Source organism: Mastigoproctus giganteus, chromosome 8 (assembly GCF_048544385.1).
Source record: "Mastigoproctus giganteus isolate SK-2022 chromosome 8, ASM4854438v1, whole genome shotgun sequence".
Classification (NCBI taxonomy): domain Eukaryota; kingdom Metazoa; phylum Arthropoda; class Arachnida; order Uropygi; family Thelyphonidae; genus Mastigoproctus; species Mastigoproctus giganteus.
The window spans coordinates 40,396,760-40,424,412 of record NC_143582.1 but is presented as its reverse complement, the minus strand read 5'-3'; the positions used below and the strand labels follow the sequence as shown (position 1 = coordinate 40,424,412).

The 27,653-nt window shown below is 37.8% G+C and overlaps 1 protein-coding gene across 1 annotated transcript in view; it reads right to left on the bottom strand.

Moving 5' to 3' along the window:
• c12.2 (von Willebrand factor A domain-containing protein c12.2) overlaps positions 1-27,653 on the bottom strand; it is a 574,487-nt gene that overhangs the window by 101,872 nt on the left and 444,962 nt on the right. The window contains exon 31 of the mRNA XM_090380213.1: positions 11,297-11,537. Coding sequence (XP_090236339.1) covers positions 11,297-11,537 — 241 coding nt within the window. The remainder of the gene's footprint in view (positions 1-11,296; positions 11,538-27,653) is intronic.

Genomic DNA, 27,653 nt, shown 5'->3' with positions numbered 1-27,653 from the left:
CTAATCCTTTAGAGGAACTTAACATTATTAGCATTCTACCTAGCACATTAATCATTAAAGTCTGGAACAACTTTTCTGAATTTGCTCTTGAGCAAATTCAGAAAAGCTGCACATTTGAAAGCAATGTCATCGTTGTGCTGTGAATTCGGAGTACTTCCTCAACCCTTTTTCAAGGGTATCTGGTTATATCTAAAACTTTAAGTATAGAAGTATTTTGCTCCCTATAAGTACATTAGCAGCTCCTCAATATACTATCAAGTTGGAAGATTATCGGAAGAGTAATTCCATTCACTGCCCTAAGATCTAATACAAAGTGTATTAGGTGTCCACTTGGTTTTTGTATCAATACAAAGAGGCTGTTCCACAAAGAAGTGATAGGCTCACTAATACCAACCTGTTGGTATTCATTGATTAATGACAGCAGTTTTTCTGTATACTTCAGTGGAGTCTGATATTGCTTTACATGGATAAACCTAGCAGTGCTTACCTCAACATGATGTTTCACAGTGAGGTAACATCTGTCAAAGCAGATTTCTTTCAACAAATAGTCTTGGATTGAGGATCATTTGATGACTGGATGATTTCAGTGAATACTTCTTATTCAAGGATTCTCTTCACAATATCAGCCTCCACAGGCTCCACTATACTCTCCAATGTGCTATGAAATAAATCTCAAAATTAATACTGGTTGTTTCCTAAATTGTGACAAAGTCACATGCTAGATTCTTATATAATCTAGATAGAGGCAAAAACCAGAATCAGCTGGATATGTCTTAATCTTATTATCATCTAGTTTTACAGGCATGAAAAATCATGTCTTCTAAAACGAATGCAACCTACAATCAAGTAAAAGAATCTTACTATTCACATTTTAGCATTTTGTCATGGAATTTTACTTTTTTGTCTGGCAATTGGAATGGTAAGTCTAAGCCTAAATAACAATCATCTCTGCAAACTCTCACTAAATGGGAGTCTGTAATGATTATAGTTCTGGTTTTAACTTATCCAGATTTTATTCAAGAATCCCCAAATCATTAAAGACTAGTATCTACAAAATGCAATAGACTCAGCATATTACATCTGTGAATGGTCAGATCTATTTATACCTCTTAAATTCTCCTCTCTTTCTCTCTATCCCTTAAGGTAGATTCAGGATTACACCATGTAACAACAAAAGTTTATGATTATATTTAACTGTTTCTTATACATGTTATGTATGCTGAACCCAATTGTGTCACTGGTTTCTCTCTAGTGCCAATCCCCAGTTTGTTATAGTTACTAAATAAGGGTGAAAATTATCTCCAGATCCATTCTATTATGTTTGTGGATACAATACTGGGAGAGTTTACAGTTAAATTATACACATGGGCCTAGCAAGAGGTTTGCAGCCCTGTACTCAGGTTGACTGAGTTCAAAACTAGCATGTCACAATTAATAGTATCACATTTGACTTTGGAAAATATTGTTTTTTTTGTATTGCTTTCTGTTTTATGTAACTTCCTTGGTATTTAACAGTCTTATCATAACCATATAATAAGAAAAAAAAATTTTAAATTTTAAATAAATAGTGTTTTAGTGTATTTTTTTAAAAATGTTTATTTAGAATGGAGCAGCATATTTTTTCTTAGAACCCTCACTTGCAATATATTTTATATTTTACTTCTCATACTTAGATTTAGTATATCTGTTTGAATGTTGGATTGCTGATTAAAAAGTCAGGAGTTATCTAGATCTTGATGAAATGGTTGCATCCCAACAGTTTCTAGACTATTCTACCACAGCTGCTCCCTGCATGTCAGATAGATATATAAAACAAAACTCTTGGCAAGTCAATCAGTCAGTTATCAATGTGTGGGTTAATATCATTACATATTAGGAATTTTATAGTAACAGAAAGTAAGGTGGAAGATACTGTTGTAGTTAAAGGTGACCAAAGCATCTGGGGGCTTATGGACTCTATCCAGTTATAATAAAAGAAGCTTCAAAAATGTAATAAAACTTCAGCTATAATTATAAGAGCATCTTTAGATAGATTCTGGAAAAGAATTGGATTTGTTCAAATATATCTCCTATTCACTAGTTAGTTCAAAAGGTGAGGTGCGTAACTGCAAACATTTAAGTTTAACCTGTGTCAGGGGAAAATAATGGAATCAATAATTAAAGAAGTAATGCAAGATCGCCTTGATAACAGTAGAGCCAAAAGCAATCACAGAATGGTTTTGTTACAGAAAGATCATGCTTAACTAATCAAATTAGCTACGTTTGTGTAGTTGTCACAAAGAAACTGGGTGCAAAGAAATATTTTAATTTTGATTTAATACTTAGATTTCAGTAAAGCCTTTGATACCATACCACACAACTGTTATATAAGGTGAAGTGGGTATGTCATCCAGGAGCAAAAGTTGATAATGTACAGCAGATATCATCTTTTAAAAGCAAAGGGTGATAACGTTTTACACATTGGCACTAATGATATTAATAGCAGAAGTTCTGTGGACTTACTTAACAAGCACAGGTCAATGTTGAAAAAAAAAAAAAAAAAAAAAAAAGTCATGAATTAGGATTAAATTTTAAAGTGGCTGCAATTCTGCCCAGACAGGATAGGAGAGAGTATATGATGAGAGCTTTTTCACAATTTGTCCCTGGAGAGACTGTGCAAGGTTCATGGGATAGAATTTTTCTCAGCATGGACTGTGCTTGTTAACAGGAGAGACTGTTCTACAGGACTGTTATTGCTTTACATGGATAAACTTAAATAGAAAGGTTGCAAGAAAATTTACTGATGCTATCGAGGCAGTGTTAGGTGGGTTGGAAAACTGCTAGCTTGGGGGGATTCACAGACTAATAGATTAACAGTAGCTGCAGGCAGAGGTGAAAGTGATTCTTGCACTGCTTATACTGGAATGAGCAGTAGCCTGGAAAGCAAGATCTGGGGATTTCAAGGACTGCTGGGAGTCATTGGAAACAAATAAACACATGGGCTGCGTTAGGTTAACTAAGTTTTTAGGAGCATTAGCAACTAAGGCCATATTGCTCCCAGGATATACAGTTAAACACTAGCAAGTTTTTTGTGGATTTACTGGATGACTATTTTCTACAGTAGCAAGTTCGAGAGGCAACCAGAGGGAGTAATACTCTAGATCTGATTATCAGCAGTGATTATTAATGCATTAAGGATCTGCAGACAAGGGAACAACTAGGTGGCAGTGATCAGTGTGCTGATGTGGAATTTACTCAAAGATGTAACTACCACCAGGGATACAGGGAAAAGCTTTTGCTTCCATAAGGGTGACTGCAGTGGTCTCAGACAGTTTTAAATTTGAAGCAAGTTTTGAAATTCTAAACTAAGAGAGACTGTTCAAGGTTTAGGCCTAAATAGATGTCAGATAAACTAATGAGAAGAAAATTTTTCTTCTCATTAGTTAATTCTTCAAATCTACTCTGCTATGAGAAGAAAATTTTCTTCTCTTAGCAGAGGAGAAAAATGCATAGGATGCATATAAATTATCAGGCAACACAGAAGCCTACGGTACATATAAGATAATCTGTAAACAAGTCACAAAGAAGATTAGGCAAGCAAAGGCAGATTATGAGAAATCTTTGTCAAAGGATGTAAAGAAAAACAGCAGATTCTTTACTTATATAAATGCTAGAAGGAAGGGGATGAATTAGATTGGTCCACTTGATACCAATGGTTCAACTGTTGATGATTTTCGCTCAGGTAGCTGACAAATTGAATGAGCATTTTTATTGGCATTCACACATGAGCAATTCTGTAGGGAAGTGGAGACCAGAAGCTTATCAAACTATAGTAGGGAGCAAAATGATTTTTTAATAACTGAGAGCAAAGTGGAGAAGAAATTGTTGAAGTTGAACATAAGAAATGCACCTGGCATGGATAGGATCTATCCAGTTATATTAAAGGAGGCAGCAAATGAAGTAAGCAAACCCTCAGCAATGATTATGGGTTCATCCTTGGACTCAGGGGAAGTCGCTATGGACTGGAGATCTGCAAGTGTATCCCAAATTCATAAAGGGGAATGAAAGGGTGATACGAGTAATTATAGACCTGTTAGATTAACTTCTCTTCCAGGGGGAAAATAATGAAGTCACTGGTTAAAGAAGCATTGCAGGATCATCTAAACAAGATTGCAGTAATAATTCAGACATAGTATAGGTTTGTTAAGGGGAAGTCTTTTCTGATCAATTTGAATGTATACTATGATGTGGTCACAAAGCAATTGGATGCAAAAAATAATTCTGATATGTAACTTGGATTTCAGGAAACCTTTTGATATTGCTACACGTGGAAGAATACTGTACAAATTGGAGCAATATGGCATTAAAGGCAAGGTGCTACAATGAACAAAAGGATGGTTGAGTGTGAAAAGATGGAGAGTGGTAATCAATGGAGACTGCTCCTTGCGAACTAATGTTATTAGTGGAGTCCCCCCAGGGTTTGGTGTTGGGCCAATTGTTGTTTTCTGTATTTATCAATGTTATTGATGAAGGTATATCAGATTTAATGTCAAAGTCTGCAGATGACAGAAAGGTTGGCAGGGTTATTAATGACAGTTGTTGTTGTTGTTATTTGGTTTTTAGGAGCATTAGCAACTAAGGCCATATTGCTCCGAGAATATACGGTGGTCATTCCCTGACCTTTCCGCATCCTCCGTATATGGTGGTGATGGGCTCGAACCCCGGTCTAATCAAGAAGCGTGTGCTACACACTGCTGCTCCTTCCCACCTGGCTAAGGAGGCGCCTTTAATGACAGTACACTTCTGCAACAGGAGTTAGAAAAGTTAGGCAGATGAACTAAGAAATGGCAACTGAAGTTTCGCTTTGACAAATGTGAAGTATTGCACCAATTGTGTGATACTACACTCAGGGTAGTGCAGAATGAAAAAGATATGGGTCTGACTGTGCAGTCAGATATGAAGTTTTCTGAGCAGTGCAGACAGGTTGCCAGAGCAAGTCATGGGGTCTTGTAAATAATATACAGGAATTTTGCTAGCAGGGATAAGGAGGTGATTATCCTCTTGTCTAAGTTAATGATCAGGCCACCTTGAGTACTGCATACACGTCTGGAAGGCTCATTTTAGGAAGGATGCAGTGAGACTGGAATGAGTACAGAGAAGGGCAACAAGATTGGTGCGAGGAACAAAGTGCTGCTCTTACCAAGATGACTTAAGTCCTGCAATTTGCAATGTCTGGAGACTAGGCACCTGATTGAGGTGCCTAGTCTCCAGGCCTTGAATGGCTTGAGCAAGCTCAATGCTGATGGGATTATTCCTACTGCGCAGATTACTCACCTGAGGAGAAATAAAGTCAAATTGAGGAAAAACAGTTGTAGAATAGATGTGCAGAAATTTTCCTTTAGCCAGCAAGGAGTTGATTGTGGGACTTCTATCTGTTGTAGTGGAGGTCGACAACTTAAGTTCAAGACAGAAAAAGTCAAATATTTGGAGTGAATGATTGGGTGAAATGGCAAGGTTTTTTATTTTTTGGCTGCATAAGCTTGCTTTCTTGCATCATATTCCTCTGACATTAAATCTGATGGTATATCAGGTTTAATGTTTAAATTTACAGATGATACAAAGGTTGGAAGCTGGTTAATAACAGTAATTAGTGAACTGCTGCAACAAGATCTTGGAAAATTAAATTGATGGGCTGAGAAATAGTCGTAATAGTGGCATGTGATGCAAGAAAGCAAGTGTATGAGATTATGCAGCATCAGCCAAAAAAAAAAAAAAAAATCATACCATTCTCTCCAAATGCCTGTCCAGTTCCTCCTCAAATTTATTCAACCTATCAACTTCCACAATGCCAGTTGGAAGTTTGTTCCAGCAATTAACCACCCGCTGGCTAAATGCAAATTTCTGCACATCTATTCTACATCTGTCTTTTCTTAATTTGAATTTATGCCCCCTTAGGTTCGTAATCTGAACAAGTGGAAGGATCCCATCAGAATTCAGCGTGCTCAACCCATTCAAGGCCTTATACACCTCAATTAAATCACCACGCAGGTGCCTAGTATCCAGCCACTGCAATTTGCAGAACTTAAGCCTCTCTTGGTAAGAGGATCCCTTCATTCTCCTCACCAATCTTGTTGCCCTTCTCTGTACATGCTCAAGCAAATCACATCCTTCCTAAAATGAGGCCTCCAGACCTGCACGCAATACTCAAGGCGTGGCCTGACCATTGCCTTATACGGAGGGACAATCACCTCTTTTTCCCTGCTAGCAAAATTCCTATATATCATTGACAAAACCCCATGACCTGCCCTGGCAGCCTGTCTGCATTGCTCAGAAAACTTCATATCTGACTGCACAATTACTCCCAGATCTTTTTCATTTTCTACCACCTTAAGCGTAATACCACACAGTTGGTACGTTTCTCTGGGTTTACTTCTACCATATGCAATACTTTGTATTTGTCAAGGTTAAACTTCAGTTGCTACTTCTTAGCCCATCTGCCCAAATTTTCTAGATCCTGTTGCAGTAGCACACTGCCATTACTGTCATTAACAACGCTGCCAACCTTTGCATCATCTGCAAACTACAACACTAAGCCTGATATACCTTCATCAATGTCAATGATAAATAAACAAAACAACAGTGGACCCAACACTGAACCCTGTGGGACTCCACTAATAACATTAGTCCACGAAGAGCAGCACCCATTGTTTATCACCCTCTGTCTTCTCCCACTCAACAATCCTTTTATCCATTGTAGCAACTTACCCTTAATGCCATTCTGCTCCAATTTATACAATAGTCTTCCATGCACAACAGTGTCAAAAGCTTTCCTGAAATCCAAATATATGATATCAAAATAATTTTTTGCATTCAGTTCCTTTGTAACCACATCATAATATCCTATCAAATTTGTCAGACAAGACTTTCCCTTAACAAACCCATGCTGTGTCTGAATTATTGCTGCAGTCTTGTCTAGATGATCCTGCAATGCATCTTTAATCAGTGACTCCATTATTTTACCCGGAACAGAAGTTAATCTAACTGGTCTGTAATTACTCGTGTCACCCTTCGATCCCTCTTTGTGAATTGGGGATACATTTGCACATCTCCAGTCCGTGGGAACCTCCCCTGAGTCCAAGGATGCTCTCATAATTATGGCTAAGGGTTTGCTTAGTTGCTTTGCCGCTTCCTGTAATATAACTGGTTAGATCCCATCCACCCCAGGTGCCTTTCTTATGTTTAACTTCAACAATTTCTCCTCCAATTTGCTCTCAGTTATTACAAAATCATTAAGCACCCTGCTACAATTTGATAATATTCTGCCATTTTCAAACCTTAATAACTCCTCATGTGTGAATGTAGATGCAAAATATTCATTCAGTTTGTTTGCTCTCTGAGCAATATCATCAACAGTCAAACCATCGATATCAAGTGGACCAATCAGATTCATCCCCTTCCTTTTAGAGTTTATATAAGCAAAGAAATCCTTGCTGTTTTTCTTAGCATCCTTTGCCAAAGATTTCTTGTAATCTGCCTTCGCCTGCCTAACCTCCTTTGTGACCTGATTATAGACTAGCTTATATCTGCCGTAGGCTTCCGAATTGCTTGATAACTTATATGCATCCCATGCATTTTTCTTCTCTGTTAAGAGTCTCATTAGTTCATTTGATAACCATATAGGCCTAAACCTTGAACAATATTTCTTAATAGGTACGAAACTTTTAGTAGCTTCCACGATTAATTCCTTGAATGCTTCCCACTTAGAATTTACTGTTGGTAACATTGTCAGTTGATCCCACTGTACAGAATTTAAAAACTATCTGAGACCACTGTACTCGCCATTACGGAATCAAAAGCAAAAAAATGGCAGGTGAAGTTTAACATTGACAAATGTAAGGTGCTGCATGTGGGTAGCAGTACTCCTAGAGTAACTTATCAGTGTGGTACTACACTCAGGGTAGTAAAAAATAAAAAAGACCAAGGGGAAATTGTGCAGTCAGATATGAAATTTTCTGTGCATTGCAGTCAGGCTGCCACGACAATCATGAGGTTTTGTCAATGATATGCAGAAACTTTGCTACCAGGGATAAGGAGGTGATCAATCCCTTTGTACAAGGCCATGGTTAGGCCATATCTTGAGTATTGTATACAGGTCTGGAGGCCTTACTTTAGGGTGGATGTAGATATGCTGGAACGGGTGCAGAGTAGGGCAACAAGATTGGTGAAGGGAACAAAAGGGTGCTCTTACATAGAAAGGCTTTAGTTCTGCAAATTGCAGAGTCTGGAGATTAGGCAACTGCAAGTGTTCTGAATGAGATGTTTAATGCCTTGTATGGATTAAATAAGCTGAATATGAATGGCATTCTTCCTGTTGCTGAGATTACACACATGAGGGGGCATTTGGATTAGAATAGTTGAGCAGATGAGCTGAGAGCTGGCAAATGAAGTTTAACATTGACAAATGTAAAGTACTACACATGGGAAGCAGTAACCCCAGAGTAATGTATCAACTCTGTGGTACTATACTGACAGTGGTAGAGAATGAAAAGGACCTGGAGGTAATTGTGCAGGCAGATATGAAGTTTTCTGTGCAGTGCAGACGGTCTACAAGAGTAGCTCATGGTGTCTTGTCAATGATATACAGGAATTTTTCTAGCAGGGATAAGGAGGTGATTATCCCCTTGTATAAGGCAATGGTCAGGCCACACCTTGAGTACTGTATATAGGTCTGGAGGCCTCATTTTAAGAAGGATGTAGAGCTGCTGGAACGAGTACAGAGAAGGGCAACAAGATTAGTGAATGGAACGAAGGGTTGCTCTTAAGAAGAAAGGCTTAAATTTTGCAGATTACAGTGTCTGGAGACTAGGCACCTGCAAGGTGATCTGATCGAGATGTATAAACCTTTGAATGGTTTGAGCATGCTCAATGCTGATAGGATTCTCCCTCTTGCTCAGAATAATCACCTGAGAGGGCATAAATTCAAATTGAGGAAAGAGAGCTGTAGGATAGATGTGCGGAAGTTTGTCTTTAGCCAGCGGGTAGTTGGTTGTTGGAACAGACTCCCACTTTTGTTGTGGAAGTTGATAGCCTAAATAAATTTAAAGCTGAGCTGGACAGTTATTTGGAACGAATGGCAGGGTGAAATGGAAGCAGTTTTTTTTTTTTTTTTTTGGCTAATGCTGCATAAGCTTGCTTTCTTGCATCATATGCCTCTACTAATGTTAATTCTAATGCTAAATATTGAAGTTGAGGAAGGATAGTTACAAGATAGATGCTTGGAATTTTCTATTCAGCCAGAGGGTGGTTGAATGTTGGAACAAACTTCCATCTGTTGTTGTGGAAGTGTGTGTGGTTGGTGGGTGTAGATGGGTGACGTGTGTAATGTTTTTTTTAGGCTGATGCTATATAAGCTTGCTTTCTTGCATTATTTGCCACTAGTATACATTTGTTTTTTCACATTGTCTTCATCAGTTCAACTGACATCCTATTAGGTCTAAACAATATCTCTTATTTGCTATAAAAAGCCATCTAAGTTGAATCACAAGGTAACATAATCAAACACCACCCTCCAACAGCACTCTCAGTTCCAAATAATTAACCATAGTGTAAAAAAATTATGGAGGAATGTAAAAAAATTATGGAGGAATGTAAAAAAATTATGGAGGTCCTGAAGTCTCGAAACTTTATTAGACAGTTGGACAGACCACTTGAGTAGCCGAGACCTGCTAATTTTGTTGATTTAATTGCTAGTGTCTCACTGGTTTCTACTTAAATTTTGTGTTTTGTTTGTCTATTACTGTATTATCGTGTTTTCAAAGGAAGGGTCCTGTGTCTAAGCGGTGAGCTACCAATTCAGAACTTGTTGATCTCATTGCTAGTGACTGTACCTCTCGACTACTCAAGTTGTCTGTCCAACTGAATAATTAACCACTTGCAGAGAGTACTAAGCCAGTTAAAATTGTATAGCATGCCATTCAAAATTATTCCTAAATTTGTTATATTTTAATGTTAGTTTTGTGAGGGATATATATACATACTGGCAGTTATAAAACTTCAATTTTTTAAAATTTAATTTAAATGTAAACAACTTTCAGAAATTTACTATTAAATCCCTCCCAATCTCAGTGCAGTGTTTCTATATCAACATTAATTTATGATTTAGAAAAAGAAATATCAAAAGGTAATGACTTTATTATTATTAATAGTAGTAGTAGTAATAGCAGTACTTGCAAATGATGCAAGCAAGCAAGCTCAATAGAATATCAACCGAAAGAAAAAAAAAGAAAGATTTACAAAGCAGCAAGAGTGTTTTGTTTCCACACATCTACCATATTGGTCATTCAATTCTCTAATCAGCATGTAAAGCAACAAACATAATATTCAATGCTTCAGTGCTAGAGTGCACAGTATGTGAATAGCTTGTGATATGCACAAAAAAAGAAATAATTACTGAATTTCTATTAGACTTATTTTAATGAAATTTGGGAGGTTTAGCAAATCATTCCAAAAGAGAAAAATCTAAAACTTTATGAAAATCCATTCATTAGGAGTTGAGTTATTATATAAGGACAAACAGATGGATGGATGGACAGACAGACAATAATTAAAGACAATAGGCACTTTAAAAACAAACCACAGTTTGTATCAAGGACATAATTATGCATATCATGTGAAATCCTTCATAATGAGTTGCCCTATCTCTTATACTTCAAATAAGTAATACTTCCCAATACAGTGGTCTCTTGTTACTTATTCTCAGCTGAGTCATCATCCAGATGGCACCATTTCATAGTTGATTGATAAGCAATTCACTGTGAAGGATTTTGCAATATGAGATGTTGTGAAATTCTACCATGTACAGAACTGATGCAAATGAATTAACTTGTATGTCAGTTTAAAATTTTCATGATTTGTTACCCCAAAACCCTTTAAGTCTAGGAGTTTGATTATATACTCCTTCACATTTATCATATTGTGTAAATTAGGCTGAGTTTCACCTTGGTACCTAGCCAACCACCAATGAGGGGTTAATCAAATCTGAAATGATGCTGTCTGGGTGGTCATACTTAGCTGACAATAAATAAAAATAAGAGTTGCTTTTCTATTGGGAAGGATTTCATAATAAGAGATGTATAATGATGCCCTTTATACAAACTTTGGTTTGTTTTTGAATTTCAACTATGAACAGAACTGATGCAAATACAGTTGTATATTAGTTTGAAATTTTTCTTAGTTTAAGGCTTTATTGCTCTAGAATTCCATGAGCCCAAACAATATGCATTAAAACTAAAGGATAATTATGCGGCTATAATCTAACCTCAAATGGAAATCCTAGAGCCACAGCTGCATAATGTGCATCTGGTGCAAAGAGCACATTTGGTACATCAATTTTCTTCTTCAGTGCAATTGACAAAACCTCACTTGCAAGGCTGGTTCCAGTCTCAAACATGTGATCAAACTGACCAAGAGAGAGTTCCCCAGAATTCAGTGTGTGTTCCTGAACTGGTATTAATTCATATATTGTATTTTGTTCAGAAAGTGAATTCTTCAGCAAAAACCTGCAATATTGAAATCAAAATTAGTAATAATACACATTTCAAGTTGAAAGACAGCAATTCAATTTCATAGAATTAAAACTTTTGCAATATAATTGTTCTAGAACTTGTGCTTTCTATTTAAAAACTGAAAGAAGCAAAATTCTAGAACAAAAATATCACATCTATTTCAATCTAAAATATTATTTTCTTTCCCCCCACCCTTATTTTCAGTATTCAAATTTCAGAGGATCCTTATAAAGAACCCCCAAGACATTAAAAGAAAATCTATGGAAACACAAAAACAATGGTGCTATTCAGATAAAGTTCTCAATAAACTGCCAAATAACTGGTAACTTATTAAGCAGTGCGTAAGTTAGTATTAGTAATAGTAGTGGCAAATTATGGAAGAAAGCAAGCTTATAAAGCATTAGCAAAAAAAAAAAAAAAAAAACCTACACACTTTGCCCATCCATATCCTCCAAGAATTTGTCTAGTTCTTCCTTCAATTTATTCAAACCACCCACTTCCACAACAACATATGGAAGATTGTTTGTTCCAACAATAAACCACCCGCTGGCTGAAGGCAAACTTCCGCACATCTATCCTGCTACCATCCTTCTTCAACTTGAATTTATGCCTCTACATGGTGCAGTCTCAGAAACAAGAAGAATGCTATTAACATTTAGCTTATTCAATTCATTCAAGGCCTTAAACACCTCAATCAGATCTCTCCGCAGGTGACTAGTCTCCAGACGCTGCAATTTACAGAAATTGGCACTTTCTTGGCAAGGGCACCCTTTTCCCTTTTACTGATCTGATTGCCGTTCTTTGTACTTATTCCAGCAGATCTACACGCATCCTAAAGTGAAGTCTCTAGACCTCCATACAATACTCAGGATGCAGCCTAACTATGGCCTTGTACAAAGGGATAATCACAGATTTTTCAAATCACCTGCTAGCAAAGTTTCTGTATATCACTGACAAAATTCCATGAGCTATCCTGGCAGCCTGTCTGCAATTCTTAGAAAACTTCATATCTGACTGAAAAATTAACTCCCAGGTCTTTTGCATTTTTCACTACCCGACTGCAATACTATACAGTTGATAAGTTACTTTGGGTTTATTGTTATCTATATGTAGTACCTTGCATTTGTCAATGTTAAACTCTTCAACCGCTATTTCTTAGCCAATCAACCTAATTTTCCAAGATCTTGTTGCAGTAGCTCACCCTGATTACTGTCATTAACCACCCTGCCAACCTTTGAATTATTTGAAAACTTAGACATTAAGCCTGACATACCTTCATCAATATCTTTAATAAATCCCGAAAACAAAAATGGGCCTAACATCAAACCCCAGTGGCGGTTGTTGTTGTTGTTGTTTGGTTTTTAGGAGCATTAGCAACTAAGGCCATATTGCTCCGGGGATATGCGGTGTTCATTACCTGACCTTTCCGCATCCTCCGTATTTGGTGGCTCACGGGCTCGAACCCTAGTCTAATGAAAAAGTGTGTGCTACGCACTGCTGCTCCTGCCCACTTCACTACGGAGGCGCCAAACCCCAGTGGACTCCATTATTTTCCCTGCAATAGAAGTCAACCTAGAAGATCTGTAATTACTCATTTAAACTTTGATTCTGCTTTGGAATTATATTGCATATCCCCAGTCCAGTGGTCTCCCCTGAATCCAAAGACACTCTCATAATTATGTCTAAGGATTTGCTTATCTCCTTCGTGCTTCCCATAATATAACTGAATAGACATGTTCAAAGCCGCTAAGTGGATTTTTTTTATTTTTTGATTTGAAATTATTGTTTTTCTGAAACTTTTGATTTAAATTTAGTAGTATAGCATTATTTTGTGATTTTCTGATTAATCTGGTGTGTTTCTTCTTTACTCGGCCTTGTAATTGCATAAAAGTATCGGCAAGGGTATCGAATCCACGTGTTACAAGTTGCAACTCCGCTGAACGATAAGTTTTTTAGCCATATTTAGCCGCTTTATTGAATATTTTTTACATCAAATTATTTTCTGTAAGTAGCTTATAGACCTAGTAAGGATCGTTAGTTATTCTGAATTGAGACAGCGAGATTTGAAAGTTAATTAATACTTAAGTGTCCGTAGATTTACCGTTCGTAACTTGCCGCCTTTGTCATACGATACGTTATATACCGAACAAGATAGCGTTAGTACAGTATAGGTTATAATATTGTCAGTTGATCGGTAGAATCTATTAAACTTGTTAAACTTTGTTGACACTTAAATTGTACTTTTAACTAAATACATATAACGACTTAGGTTACAAACGTAACATAATTAATTAATACATAACTGATACGGAAGTTATATAAAGGGAACTCGTAGATAATTAATACTTGACACTGAAAAATATATATACCGTTATAACTGTGTTGGGATACAAGTTTCGGGATATAATTTTGAACTGAAATTGAAATTTTATTGAAATTAATAGAAATCATGACTCAGACCAGAGCAGCAAAGCAAAAGGCTCAAGCTAATGGAAGTGCTGTGGCTCAGAGGAGAACTGAGGGGGGCAGTTGCCTTCTGAATCACAGCCTTTTAAAATGCACTGCTTGCATGATGTTTGCGGAGCATTCAGGTACGGAACATGATATTGCCATGGGGGATGTCTTTGTGTGTGTGTGTGCGATGCAAGGAGTGTATCGAAATCAGGCAACAACTCAGCGTTGTTATGGGCCTATATGAGAGCTTGAAGGACAGGGTGGATGCCCTCGAAGGAACTAAATTGAGGGGCCCATCAAGCTCTCAGCTGCCCACATCAACGCCAGAGCTTGCACTTGGGCATAATGCAACACAGCGGAAACCCCCAAGGCAGAATGCGCTGGTCCCACAGGAACTAGTAGTTGTTGGTGACTATTGTCAGGGAAACGGGGAACATGCTTTGTAAAAAGGAGAGGTGGAACAGGACCAGGGTATGTCTGCCAGGGGCAAAGGTTGATGACGTTGTAGAGCGGATATCATCTTTTAAGGGCACAAAAGGTGATACAGTTGTACACATTGGCACTAATGATATCAAGAGTAGGAGACCGGCAGAATTACTTAACAAGTACAGGTCACTGTTGAAAAAAAGCCGTGAATTAGGGTTGAATTTGAAAGTGTCTGCAATTCTGCCTGGACACGATTGGAGGGAGTATATGATGAGAGCCTTGTCGATTAACTCGGCCCTGGAAAGATTGTGCAAGGCTCAAGGGGTAGAACTTTTTTCAGCCTGGACTGTCTTGTTAACAGGAGAGACTGCTTCTACAGGGATGGGATACACTTAAATAGAAAGGGTGCAAGAATATTTGCTGATGCTATCGAGGCAGTGTTAGGTGGGTCGGAAAACTGCTAGCTTGGCGGGGAGACAAAGACTAATAGATTAACAGTAGCCAATGGCAGAGGTGAAAGAGATTCTTGCACTGCTTCTATTGGAATAAACAGAAGCCTGAAAAACAGGATGCAGGATATTTCAGAGACTGCTAGGAGTCATTGCGGTACAAGTAAACATATGGGTTGTGTTAGGGTAGCTAAGAATAGAAACAGGTGCATGTATACTTGCGTGTACACCAATGCTAGGAATTTGGTAAATAAATTTGATGAATTTGAGGTATTGCTCAAAGCATCAAAGGCAGATATTGTTGGGATATCAGAGAAGTGGTGTCACACAGATATAAGGAATGCAGAACTGGAATTTGGGGAGTACAATGTCTACAGAAAGGATAGACAGGATAGGAAGGGAGGAGGGGTTATGCTATTAGTTAAGAAACACATAAAATCCAAGGAAGTGAAGCCAGATGACATCGCTGGACAGTGCACTGTCGAGTCAGTTTGGTGTGACATAAGTACAGCGATATCAAAATTGAGAGTAGGAGTGTGCTCTAGGCCTAATGACTCTAATGAGTATAATAAGAAACTGTACAAGGAAATAGAGTGGGCCAGTAAATCAGAGAGTCTTATAATGGGGGATTTTAATTTCCCAGATATTGACTAGAATTTGGGGGCTGGTCACTTACACACTAGCAAGGCTTTTGTATATTTATTGGATGATTGTTTTCTACATCAGCATGTTTGGGAGGCAACTAGAGGGAGTAGTACTCTTGATTTGATTATCAGTAGTGATTCTTCATACATTAAGAATCTGCAGATAAATGAACCACTAGGTGGCAGTGATCACAGTGTGCTGAAGTGGGATTTACTCAAAGAGGTAACTACCATTAGGGGTAAAGGGAAGGGTTATTGCTTCCGTTAAGGCGACTACGATGGACTGAGACAGTATTTAAATTCTATACAGTGGGACCAACTGATGATGTTACCAACAGCAAATTCAAAATGGGAAGCATTCAAAGAACTTATCTTGGAAGCTACTAGGCTTTACATACAAACTAAGAAATATTGTTCAAGGTTTAGGCCTAAATGGATGTTAGATGAACTAATGAGACATATTGCAGAGAAGAAAAATGCATTGGGATACATACAAATTAATACGTGACACAGAAGCCTATGATAGATACAAGTTGATCTGTAACCAAGTTACAAAGGAGGTTAGGCAGGCGAAGGCAGATTACGAGAAATCTTTGGCAAGGAATGCAAAGAAAAACAGCAAAGAGTTCTTTACTTATGTAAACGCTAGAAGGAAGGGGATGAATCAGATTGGTCCACTTGATATCAATGGGTCAACTGTTGATGATCCTGCTCAGGTAGCTAACAAACTAAATGAATATTTTGCATCGACATTCACATATGAGGAGTTATTCAGCGAGGGCAATGCCAGAGGTGTATTCAACTCCGGCAGCAAGCTAGAGAATCTTGTAATAACTGAGAGTAAAGTGGAGGAGAAATTGTTGAAGATAAAGACAAGAAAGGCATCTGGGGTGGAGGGGATCATCCAGTTATATTAAAGGAGGCAGCAAAGGAAGTAAGCAAACCCTTAGCCATAATTATGAGAGCTTCCTTGGACTCAGGGGAGGTTGTTATTGTTGTTATTTGGTTTTTAGGAGCATTAGCAACTAAGGCCATATTGCTCCGGGATATGCGGTGGTCATTCCCTGAATGACCTTTCCGCATCCTCCGTATTTGGTGGTGACGGGCTCGAACCCCGGTCTAATCAAGAAGCGTGTGCTACGCACTGCTGCTCCTTCCCACCTGGCTACGGAGGCGCCTCTCAGGGGAGGTACCCACAGACTGAAGATGTGCAAATGTGACCCCAATTCACAAAGGACGATCAAAGGCTGACACAAGTAATTATAGACCTGTGAGTTTAACTTCTGTTCCAGGAAAATTAATGGAGGCACTGGTTAAAGAAGCACTGCAGGATCATCTAGACAGGTCTGGGGACCTCATTTCAAGAAGGATGTAGAGCTGCTGGAACGAGTACAAAGAAGGGCAAAAATATTAGTGAATGGAATAAAGGTTTGCTCTTACGAAGAAAGGTTAAGTTTTGCAAATTACCATGTCTGGAGACTAGGCACCAGCAAGGTGATCTGATAGAGGTGTATAAAGCCTTGAATGGTTTGAGCATCCTCAATGCTGATGGGATTCTTCCTCTTGCTCAGAATAATCACCTGAGAGGGCATAAATTCAAATTGAGGAAAGACAGATGTAGGATAGATGTGCGGAAATTTGCCTTTAGCCAGCGGGTGGTTGGTTGGTGGAACAGACTTCCATCCCTTGTTGTGGAGGTTGATAGTCTAAATAAATTTAAGGCTGAACTGGACTGGTATTTCAAACGAACAGAGGGGTGAAGTGGAAGTGGGTTTTTTTTTTTTTGGCTGATGTTGCATAAGCTTGCTTTCTTGCATCAAATGCCTCTACTAATGCTAATGCTTTCAGTTATCACAAAATCATTTATCTCCCCATTAGAGCTAGATAAACTTCTGGTATCCCCTTCCTTGTGTGAATGTAGATGCAAAATACCTATTCAATTTGTCAGAAACCTGAATAGGGTAATTAACAGTTAATGTGAGTGAACCCCTTCTTCTACCGTTAATATAAGCATAGAAGTCTTTGCTGCTGTTCTTTGTATTCTTTGCCAGAGACCTACTAAATCTACCTTAGCTTGTCTAACTTCCTTTGTGACTTGATTACAGACTAATTTTTATATAGCATAAGCTTCTATATCACCTGATAATTTATATGCATTTCGTACACTTTTCTTCTCTGTCATGTCTCTCAGTAGCTCATCTGACATAGATTTAGGTATAAGTCTTGCACTGTATTTCTTCATTGGTACGAAAGCCTAGTAACTTGTATGATTACTTCCTTGAATAATTCCTATTTAGAATATGCTGTTTGTAACATCATCAGTTGGTCCTTCTGCATAGAATTTTTAAAAAAAATTGAAACCATTATAGCCACAATTATAAAAGCAAAAGACTTTCCCTTTACCCTTAACAGTCGTCTTTAACTAAATTCCATATTAGTACACTGTGATCACTGCTGCCCAATGAGTCTTTTACCTGCATATCCTTAATGCATGAAAAATCACTGCTGATAACCAGATCAAGGGTATTGCTTCCCTAACATGCAGCTGTAGAAAACCATCATCCAATAAATCTACAGAGCAAACAGTTATTTTGAAGAAAAGTAACAAGGAGAGGAAAAAAAAAAAAAAAAAAAAAGAGAACCTAGGTTTTTAATGCACAGGAAGTGATTTGTGATGTGCTTATGCAGAGAGAGAGAGAGAGAGAGAGAGAGAGAGAGAGAGAGAGAGAGAGAGAGAGAGAAATTAGAAGTCAGGGTGATCTCTAGTAGAAATATGTGATCTGGAATTCTGAGCATTATCAAAGATGAGTATAGGAACAGTAGGATTTTTTTTTTTTTTTTTGCACAAAATAAGATAGGACTTGGTTTTAGAAGAACTGAAGTTAATTAAGGTTTCTTTGCCCCATTGGAATATTACCTGGAGATCAGAATTTAAAGAATTGATGGTGGATGTTCAAGAAGTTGAAGCTGTTTGTGCAAGACTAGGTTTCTCAAACTGGAAGGTGGAATGTAGTGTGCTATCATCAGCAAAATTATGGATAGGATTTCCATTCAGTGGAAGGTCATAAACTGCAGGAGGAAAAGAGTGTTTGTTTGTTTGTTTGTTTGTTTGTTTTTTGTTATTAGGAGCATTAGCAACTAAGGCCATATTGCTCCGGGATATGCGGTGGTCATTCCCTGACCTTTCCGCATCCTCCGTATTTGGTGGTGACAGGCTTGAACTCCAGTCTAATCAAGAAGCGTGTGCAACGCACTGCTGCTGCTCCTTCCCACCTGGCTACGGAGGGGCCGGTGGAAAAGAGTGGAAGAAAGAACTAAACCTTGGAGAACACTAGTATTAGTGAAGGCTATGATATCTAGATATGACTGTATACAGAATCCAAGAGTTCAGCTTGACTCTTTGAAAGTTTTGTTTGAATCAGATCATTTAGTTCTACTTCAGTATCAAATGAGTTGACCCTCTTGGTCTTGTATATATTCTTTGTTCTTTAACAGACACTTCCGCTTGTTCACCATCTTCATAAATGACAATTTCATCTAAAGTTCATGTCTGAGTTGGTTTAGAAACTGCATGTCATGAGAATATGGCACTGATTGCATCACAAGGAAGGCAGATTGGAATACTGTATCTTCTTACTTTTAAATGAAAAGCCAACAGTTTTGGTCAAACAAAAGTAGCAGTCCTTAAGATGTTTTTTTTTTTTTTTTTTTAATATATCAATGTCATACATTCAATTTTTCTGTTCAACCATACTTGAAGTGCTGTTGCACAGCATGCATCCCAGATATGTAGGGCAAAGAGATCAAGTTCATCTTTATCTCCTAATTTTCAGCCAAAATAGAAAATTGCAAACTTTTTTTACCACATAAAAATAAAAATTTTCTTTGCTGTTCAATTCCAATAATAACAGAATCTATTAGGTTTATTAAGTAAATCTATCAGTACCTGCACAATGTCATTTGCACATGATGAATTACACTTATTAATCATTAATAATCACTAAGATGCATTTAGGACTAAATGCCTCAAGCTGCTTGCGAATTTAGACTATGTATATATTAAGTGCAATAGCATCATTAATACACAGCCATTTATGAATAAACAGAATATTTGTAAGGCGGCATCGTTTTAAGTTATATCTCATATTGTGAATACCTTCACAACTAATTGCCATGATATTGCGCTACTTTGAATAAATAACGCTTCACCTAAAGGAGAAGACTGATGTTACTTATCCTCAGATAGGTACCACCATCCAGACGGCACCGTTTCAGGGGTATATGTGTGGGATAATAACTCGACTATCCACTTGTCCCTATTAGACTTAGAAAAGCAAAAAGGTAGAGGGAAAGTAAATAATAGGAGTGGAAGAAGAAAAGAAATGGTGCAGAAGAATGAAAGGGACAGTAACTCCAACTCAAAAAAAACTCAAACTCCTCGAATAGGCAACGCTTCCCCAGTAGAGAAGGCTGTTGTTACCTATTCTTGGAAACTCTGGACATCATCATCAGGCTCCCCCTGGTGCCGTTCAGGGCTATTTGGCCCTTCTTTGGTGGGTGGGTAGGTACCCAAGTGATGCAATGATGGCAAAACAGTTATGAAGTATAACTCCACAATATGAGAGATGCCTGATGGTGTATGATGTATTTAGACTAAGATGCATTTAGGGCTAAAGTCTCAAGCTGCGAGTGAATTTAGACTATGTATATATTAAGTGCAATAGCATCATTAATACATAGCCATTTCTGAATAAACAGAATATTTGTAAGGCAGCATCGTTTTAAGTTATATCTCATATTGTGAATACTTTCACAACTAATTGCCATGATATTGCACTACTTCAAATAAGTAATGCTTCACCTAAGGAGAAAACTAATGTTACTTATTCTCAGATAGGTAACACCACCGTCTGGGTGGTGTTACCTATCTGAGAATAAGTAACATTAGTTGTCTCCTTAGGTGCAGCGTTACTTATTCGAAGTAGTGCAATATCATGGCAACTCGTAGGGGTATTCACAATATGAGATATAACTTAAAATGATGCCGCCTTGCAAATATTCTGTTTATTCAGAAATGGCTGTGTATTAATGATGCTATTGCACCATAACAAACCTTTTGGTAATAGTTTCCCTTCTGCTTTCATTTACCATCATTTTAATAAAGCATTGAATGAATTATAAAATACAAAAATTTGATTGACAACCATATTGATATTAACAATATACAGTCCATTCCGGTTATTTGGGACACATCGGGACTAGTGCATTTTGGCCCAATTAAGCGGCTGCCCCAATTATCCGAAGTTTCATGTAAATAGTTAAAAATACATAATGTAACACCCCCCTTTACAATTGGTTCACTGTACAACCAAATCATATTACGATGGAGTCGCCATAGTAAAGTACCGTTCACTATACGATGTGCAGTAAGTGCCGGTCATTGTGATCATGTTTGTGAATTGAATTTTAATTCTATTAAACAGTGATTCCAATTAACAAAAATAGGAGGAATATTACCCACAGGCTATAAAAGCAAAGATATATTAAGCACAAATTTACCCTTTATTACCTTACCAATCAAAAAATTAAATGATACGTGAAAATCAGAAGAATATATGTGATAATTGGAATAATTATCACATATACTGTAATATGTACATACGAACTAGTTGACATTTCTGTTCACTGACATTTGTGAGTGGGGGTTAAAATTTAAAACAGTAAAAAGAGAAGCAATCAATAACAAAGAACACAGCACACACAAATTGCAAGTAACACAATACGTGCAAGTGAAAACGGAGTAACGAGTTACAAAGCTTTAAAAATAGGAATGGAGAGAAGATCTGAAAATTAATTTTTTTATATGACTGAAGATTTCATGGAAGTGTAAACACATTTCACCATAAAACCCACAGAATTCCAGCTGTCGGTGTTATTGCAAATTCAGTAAGATCGTGTTTACTGTCCATTTATGATAGATTGCACTAACAGAAAAGCCCACTAAACAGGTGATTGCTAATTGTTTTTATTGTTTTATGGTTGTGACCTCCAGAATTTCGACCGAACCACGTGGTACCGTTGGAGACAATCGTAGGGTAAACTCCAGTGCTGAGGTCTCCTGCCCCGATTAAACTGCATGTTGTCCCAATTAAGCGAAGTAAACCCTGGCTATTTTCTCAATTGGTTTCTGTTTTTTAAGATTTGCCCCAAATAAATGCTGCCCCGATTAACCAGAATCCACTGTAATTGCAGGTTATCTTTTTACATTCAGGCTTGTATATAATGTACAGTCAAATACCCCCGCCCCCCCAGCCTCTTTGGTGTCTCACAGTGTGGAAAGCTTGTGCCCACTGATTGGTTAACTACGGGGCTATTATATTTTGTTTGTTGTTTTGTCCCCTTCTTTCATTTCATTTTTGACATTGTTTAATGTCATATTTGTTTAAACAATACCATTATTGACTTAAACAGGGGCATATGTCCAGTCCTGACATTGTTTAAACAACCCCAGGGGCTCACATCTGGTGAGTATGGGCTTGGCACACCCAGGGTCCTGAGCTGGATATCATCATTCTTCTCTTTCTTGGTGATTCCTTTCTACTTCTGATTTTTTTTTTTTCTCTCTCTCTCTCTCTCTCTCTCTCTCTCTGTAACTCGAGAATTTTTTTTTTTTTTTTGGTTGGTGCAGCATAAGCCTCAGGCTTCCTTGCACCATATGGCTAATATTAATAATAATAATAATAACATGAGGCATATGTCCAGTCCTGACATTTCTGACACTGTTTAATGTCATATTTGTTTAAACAATACCATTATTGACTTAAACACGAGGCACATTCCAGTCCTATATGGTATGGGAAACGCAACCCCAGACCGCATGAGTCCTACTATATTCTTCTTCTTCTTCTTCCAATTACTTTTTGCTGCTTTAAATACTACAAATTTTATTTCTCGTGTATGATTAGGTTTACTGAAAGCAATATTCAAGATGCTATTTTTCTGCTATCGCTCACTTTTTTTTTTATTCAACAAAGTTCAGTCTTTAATGCTACTTAGTAAGTTCTTTATTTCTCCCCTATGCTGGTCCATTTGCCTCATTTGTTTAATTGCCAACTTCCCCATCACGCGGGCAAGGGTTACTTTGATCTATCACACCTTCTTTCTCTCCACCCATACTTGGGGTTACTTTAATGGTTATAAATTTTCTGGGAACTATTGGCTAACTTCTTTGGTCACTGATACAGCCTTGATACATTTGTTCCCCTCAGCCTGTCTGCTGCCAGGCACCACAATAAGTTGTTATATTTTGTCTATATCCTTTCGCCTTCATATTACATTTTCTTTGTTAAAATTCATGTAGGGCTGTTTGCTATTTATTCAATTTTTCAACTTTACTTCAATTGGAATTAATTGGTATTAATTTAACTTAATTTGGCTTTTTACTTTTATTTTTCATTATATTTGATTAGCTTTTTATGCTTTTTCTCTTTGGTCACTGTCAGGTCGGCTATGATATATACATCTGCTTGCTAATAGAAACAGAGGCCTTACTTTTTGCTGTATTTCCTTTGGTTTTGGCTGCTGGCCCTTGATGACATAGTTAATATCTTAGGATTAATAGCATTAAGTACTACAGCTGAGTATGCGCATTATGCGAGTAAATCAAACTCGCATAATGCGAGTTTGTTTAACGCATTTTTCAGTTACCATTATTTGAAAAAATTATACCACTTTTCATGATGCAAATTTCCAGTTAACGCAATCTTTTTTTAAGTGATGGTTGAGAAGATTTTAATCATGCTCTAAGCTTACCATGCATCAGGGGGAGCAATAAACAAGCATTTACCCGCTGTCGCCTTGGTGTGTCCAATCAACCATCGGAAGAAGACGTGTTATTTGTTTGTCTCCCACTAAAAAAGTCATGTGGAGACTTAAATTTAAAAATTCTCCTCCTCCTTTTGATGCAGTCTCCTATTAGAGGTTGGCAATCATCATGCTGCACTTCTCTCTGTCTTGGGCGAGGTGAAAAAGATCCTCAGCTGATCTGCCAGTCCACTTAAAATTAGAATTTTTAAATGCAAAAAAAAAAAAAAAAAAAATTTAATTTTTGAATGAGCCAGATGAAAATGTTACCACAAAAGAGATAACAGTAAAAGATCTATATAATCTTTCAAACAGAACGCAGATAAATATCGCAGAGAACCTCAAACAAAAGGTTTGAGATTCTCTGCGATATCTATTTTGCCAGGGCCTAGAGAAGGTGGTTGTCGGCTATCGGAAATTGACTGATCAAAAAAAGAAAGCCAACACTGTTCAAATATTTCCATAACAAACAGTTTCTTCATTGTGTATTTTTTTTTATTATTTTTAGCCATATGGTGCAAAAAAACCTGAGGCTTACACTGCACCAGCCAAAAAAAGTTTCTGAACTACCCCGAGAGAGAGAGAGAGATAAAAGGGAATCACCAGTGTACTGATGTGGGATTTACTTAAAGATTTAATTACCATCAGGAGTAAAGGAAAGGGTTTTTGCTTCTGTAAAGGTTTTGAGTACAGTGGTCTCCAACAGTTTTTAAATTCTGTACAGTGGGATCAACTGACGATGTTACCAACAGTAAATTCTAAGTGGGAAGCATTCAAGGAATTAATCGTGGATGCTACTAAACGTTTCATACCTATTAAGAAATATTGTTCAAGGTTTAGGCCTAAATGGTTATCTAATGAAACTCGTAACAGAGAAGAAAAATGCATGGGATGCATATAAATTATCAAGCGACTCAAAAGCCTATGGCAGATATAAGCCAATCTGTAATCAGGTCACAAAGGAGGTTAGGCAGGCGAAGGCAGATTATGAGAAATCCTTGGCAAAAGATACTAAGAAAAACAGCAAGGATTTCTTCACTTATATAAACTCTAAAAGGAAGGGGATGAATCTGATTGGTCCACTTGACATCGATGGTTCGACTGTTGATGATCCTGCTCAGATAGCAAACAAACTGAATGAGTATTTTGCATCTACATTCAGACATGAGGAGTTATTAAGGTTTGAAAATGGCAGAAGGTTATCAAATTGTAGCAGGATACTTAATGTTTTGTAATAACTGAAAGCAAAGTGGAGGAGAAATTGTTGAAGTTAAACATAAGAAAAGCACCTGGGGTGGATGGGATCTATCCAGTTATATTTAAAGAGGCAGGAAAGGAAGTAAGCAAACCCTTACCATAATTATGAGAGCATCCATGGACTCAGGGGAAGTCCTCACAGACTGGAGATGTGCAAATGTATACTCAATTCACAAAGGGGGATCTAAGGGTGACACGAGTAATTACAGACTAGTTGGTTTAACTTCTGCTCCAGGGAAAATAATGGAGTCACTGGTTAAAGATGCATTGCAGAATCATATAGACAAGGCTGCAGTATTAATTGAGACACAACATTGGTTTGTTAAGGGAAAGTCTTGTCTGACAAATTTGATAGGATATTATGATGTGGTTACAAAGGAACTGGATGCAAAAAATAATTTTGATATCATATATTTGGATTTCAGGAAAGCTTTTGACACTGTTGCGCATGGAAGACTATTGTACAAATTGGAGGAGAATGGTATTAAGGGTAAGTTGCTACAATGGATAAAAGGATGGTTAAGTGGGAGAAGACAGAGGGTGGTAATCAATGGTGCTGCTCTTCGTGGACTAATGTTATTAGTGGAGTCCCACAGGGTTCGGTGGTAGGTCCACTGTTGTTTTGTATATTTATCAATGATATTGATGAAGGTATATCAGGCTTAATGTCAAAGTTTGCAGATGATCCAAAGGTTGGCAGGGTTGTTAATGACAGTAATGGCAGTGTGCTATTGCAACAGGATCTAGATAATTTGGGCAGATGGCCTAAGAAGTGGCAACTGAAGTTTAACCTTGACAAATGCAAAGTACTGCATATGGGTAGAAGTAACCCCAGAGAAACGTACCGACTGTGTGGTACTACACTTGAGGTGGTAGAAAATGAAAAAGACATGGGAGTAATTGTGCAGTCAGATATGAAGTTTTCTGAGCAATGCAGAGAGGCTGCCAGGGCAGGTCATGGGGTTTTGTCAATGATATATAGGGAGTTTGCTAGCAGGGAGAAGGAGGTGATTGTCCCTCTGTATAAGGCAATGGTCAGGCCACGCCTTGAGTACTGCGTACAGGTCTGGAAGCCTCATTTTTGGAAGGATGTAGACTTACTTGAGCGTGTACAGAGAAGGGCAACAAGATTGGTGAGGGGAATGAATTGATCCTCTTATCAAGAGAGGCTTAAGTTCCGCAAATTGCAGTGGCTGGAGACTAGGCACCTGCGCGGCGATCTGATTGAGGTATATAAGGCCTTGAATGGGTTGAGCACGCTGAATTCTGATGGGATCCTTCCACTTGTTCAGATTACGAACGTAAGGGGGCATAAATTCAAATTCAGAAAAGACAGATGTAGAATAGATGTGCGGAAATTTGCCTCTAGCCAGCGGGTGGTTAATTGGTGGAACAAACTTCCATCTGTCGTTGTGGAAGTTGACAGGTTAAATAAATTTAAGGAGGAACTGGACAGGCATTTGGAGGGAATGGTGTGATTTTTTTATTTTATTTTATTTATTTATTTATTTTTATTTATTTTTTTTTTTTGGCTGATGCTGCATAAGCTCATACAGTTGCTTTCTTGCATCACATGCCACTTCTACTGTTATTAGCAACTAAGGCCAAGGAAGAGAAGAATGATGATGTCCACCTCAGGACCCTGGGTGTGTCAAGCCCTTACTCAGCAGATGTGAGCCCCTGGGGTTGTTATGGTATAGGTTCCCAAATTTTCAGTTCACAGTACCCTTAGTGTCTCAGTAATTTTTTCATGGTGCCCCTTGGCCAAAAGAAATACCTAACAGTTCTGTTTATTAAGTAGTTAGGTCCAAACAATTTAATAAGTAATGTTGAAACTGTGAACTACCTAGAGCTAGTATTTTGCGCAGTGTCTGATATCGCTGTGTTTCCCTCGAAAATTTTAAATATTCCGTGGCGCACAGTTTGGGAACCACTGTTTTATGCAATATTTAATTTTATATTTATTTTCATTATCTTTTACATGGTATACAGTTAAAAAGTTATTTAAAAGGTATTTTTAAAATTTTTTATTGACATTCCTGAAGGTCAAGGACCAATTATAATTTAGTATTCGCCATACAGTGCAAAGAATCCACAGGTTTTTGTTACGCTAGCAAAAAAACAAACAAAAAAAAAAAAAACAAACAAACCACTAAGTAAATAAGAAAACAGAAATTATATACTTCCCTCCTCACATAGGTAACATTCAGTTGACCTTTGAATTTATTTAACCTGTTAGCCTCAACTATCTGTGAGGGCAACTTGTACCAGCAATCAATGACTTGCTGGCTAAAAGAAAACTTCCTGGTTGCCAAGCTCTGTAGCCCACATGTTGTTTGTTATTTGGCTTTTAGGAGCATTAGCAACTAAGGCCATATTGCTCCGGGGATATGCGGTGGTCATTCTCTGACCTTTCCGCATCCTCCGTATTTGGTGGTCACGGGCTCGAACCCCGGTCTAATCAAGAAGCGTGTGCTACGTTGCCCACCTGGCTACGGAGGCGCCCGTAGCCTACATGATTGCAGTCTTTCCTCGTATGGTCGTCCTTTTGCCTATCTCACCATTTGAGTTAACTGTCTTGGACCCTTTCAAGAAGCTCAATATTTTTTTTTCAGATGGTCTTATTGAACACTCTCTCTCTCTCTCTCTCTCTCTCTCTCTCTCTCTCTCTACACGTTAAAACATGGACAGACACCATAGGCTGCCTGTTTACACTGTTCAGAAACTTCATATCTGAACATATCATAATTCTCAGATTCCTTTCTTCCTCCACTGTTTTTAATTCAACCTCACCAATGTAGCTGCATTAAAAAATAGCTGCCACTTCCCTGAAGTCTGTTCAAGTCATCCCGAAGGAGCACTGCTTGGCACTGATCATTAAAACATTGATTGACATACTCATTACTGAACCATCTAATTAGTTTCTGCCTGGCATTGCAATTGTAGTGCACTTTGTCCCACAAACTCTAGAGCTAACTCTATTGAAATTCAAAAGTACCACATAAAACATATTATGC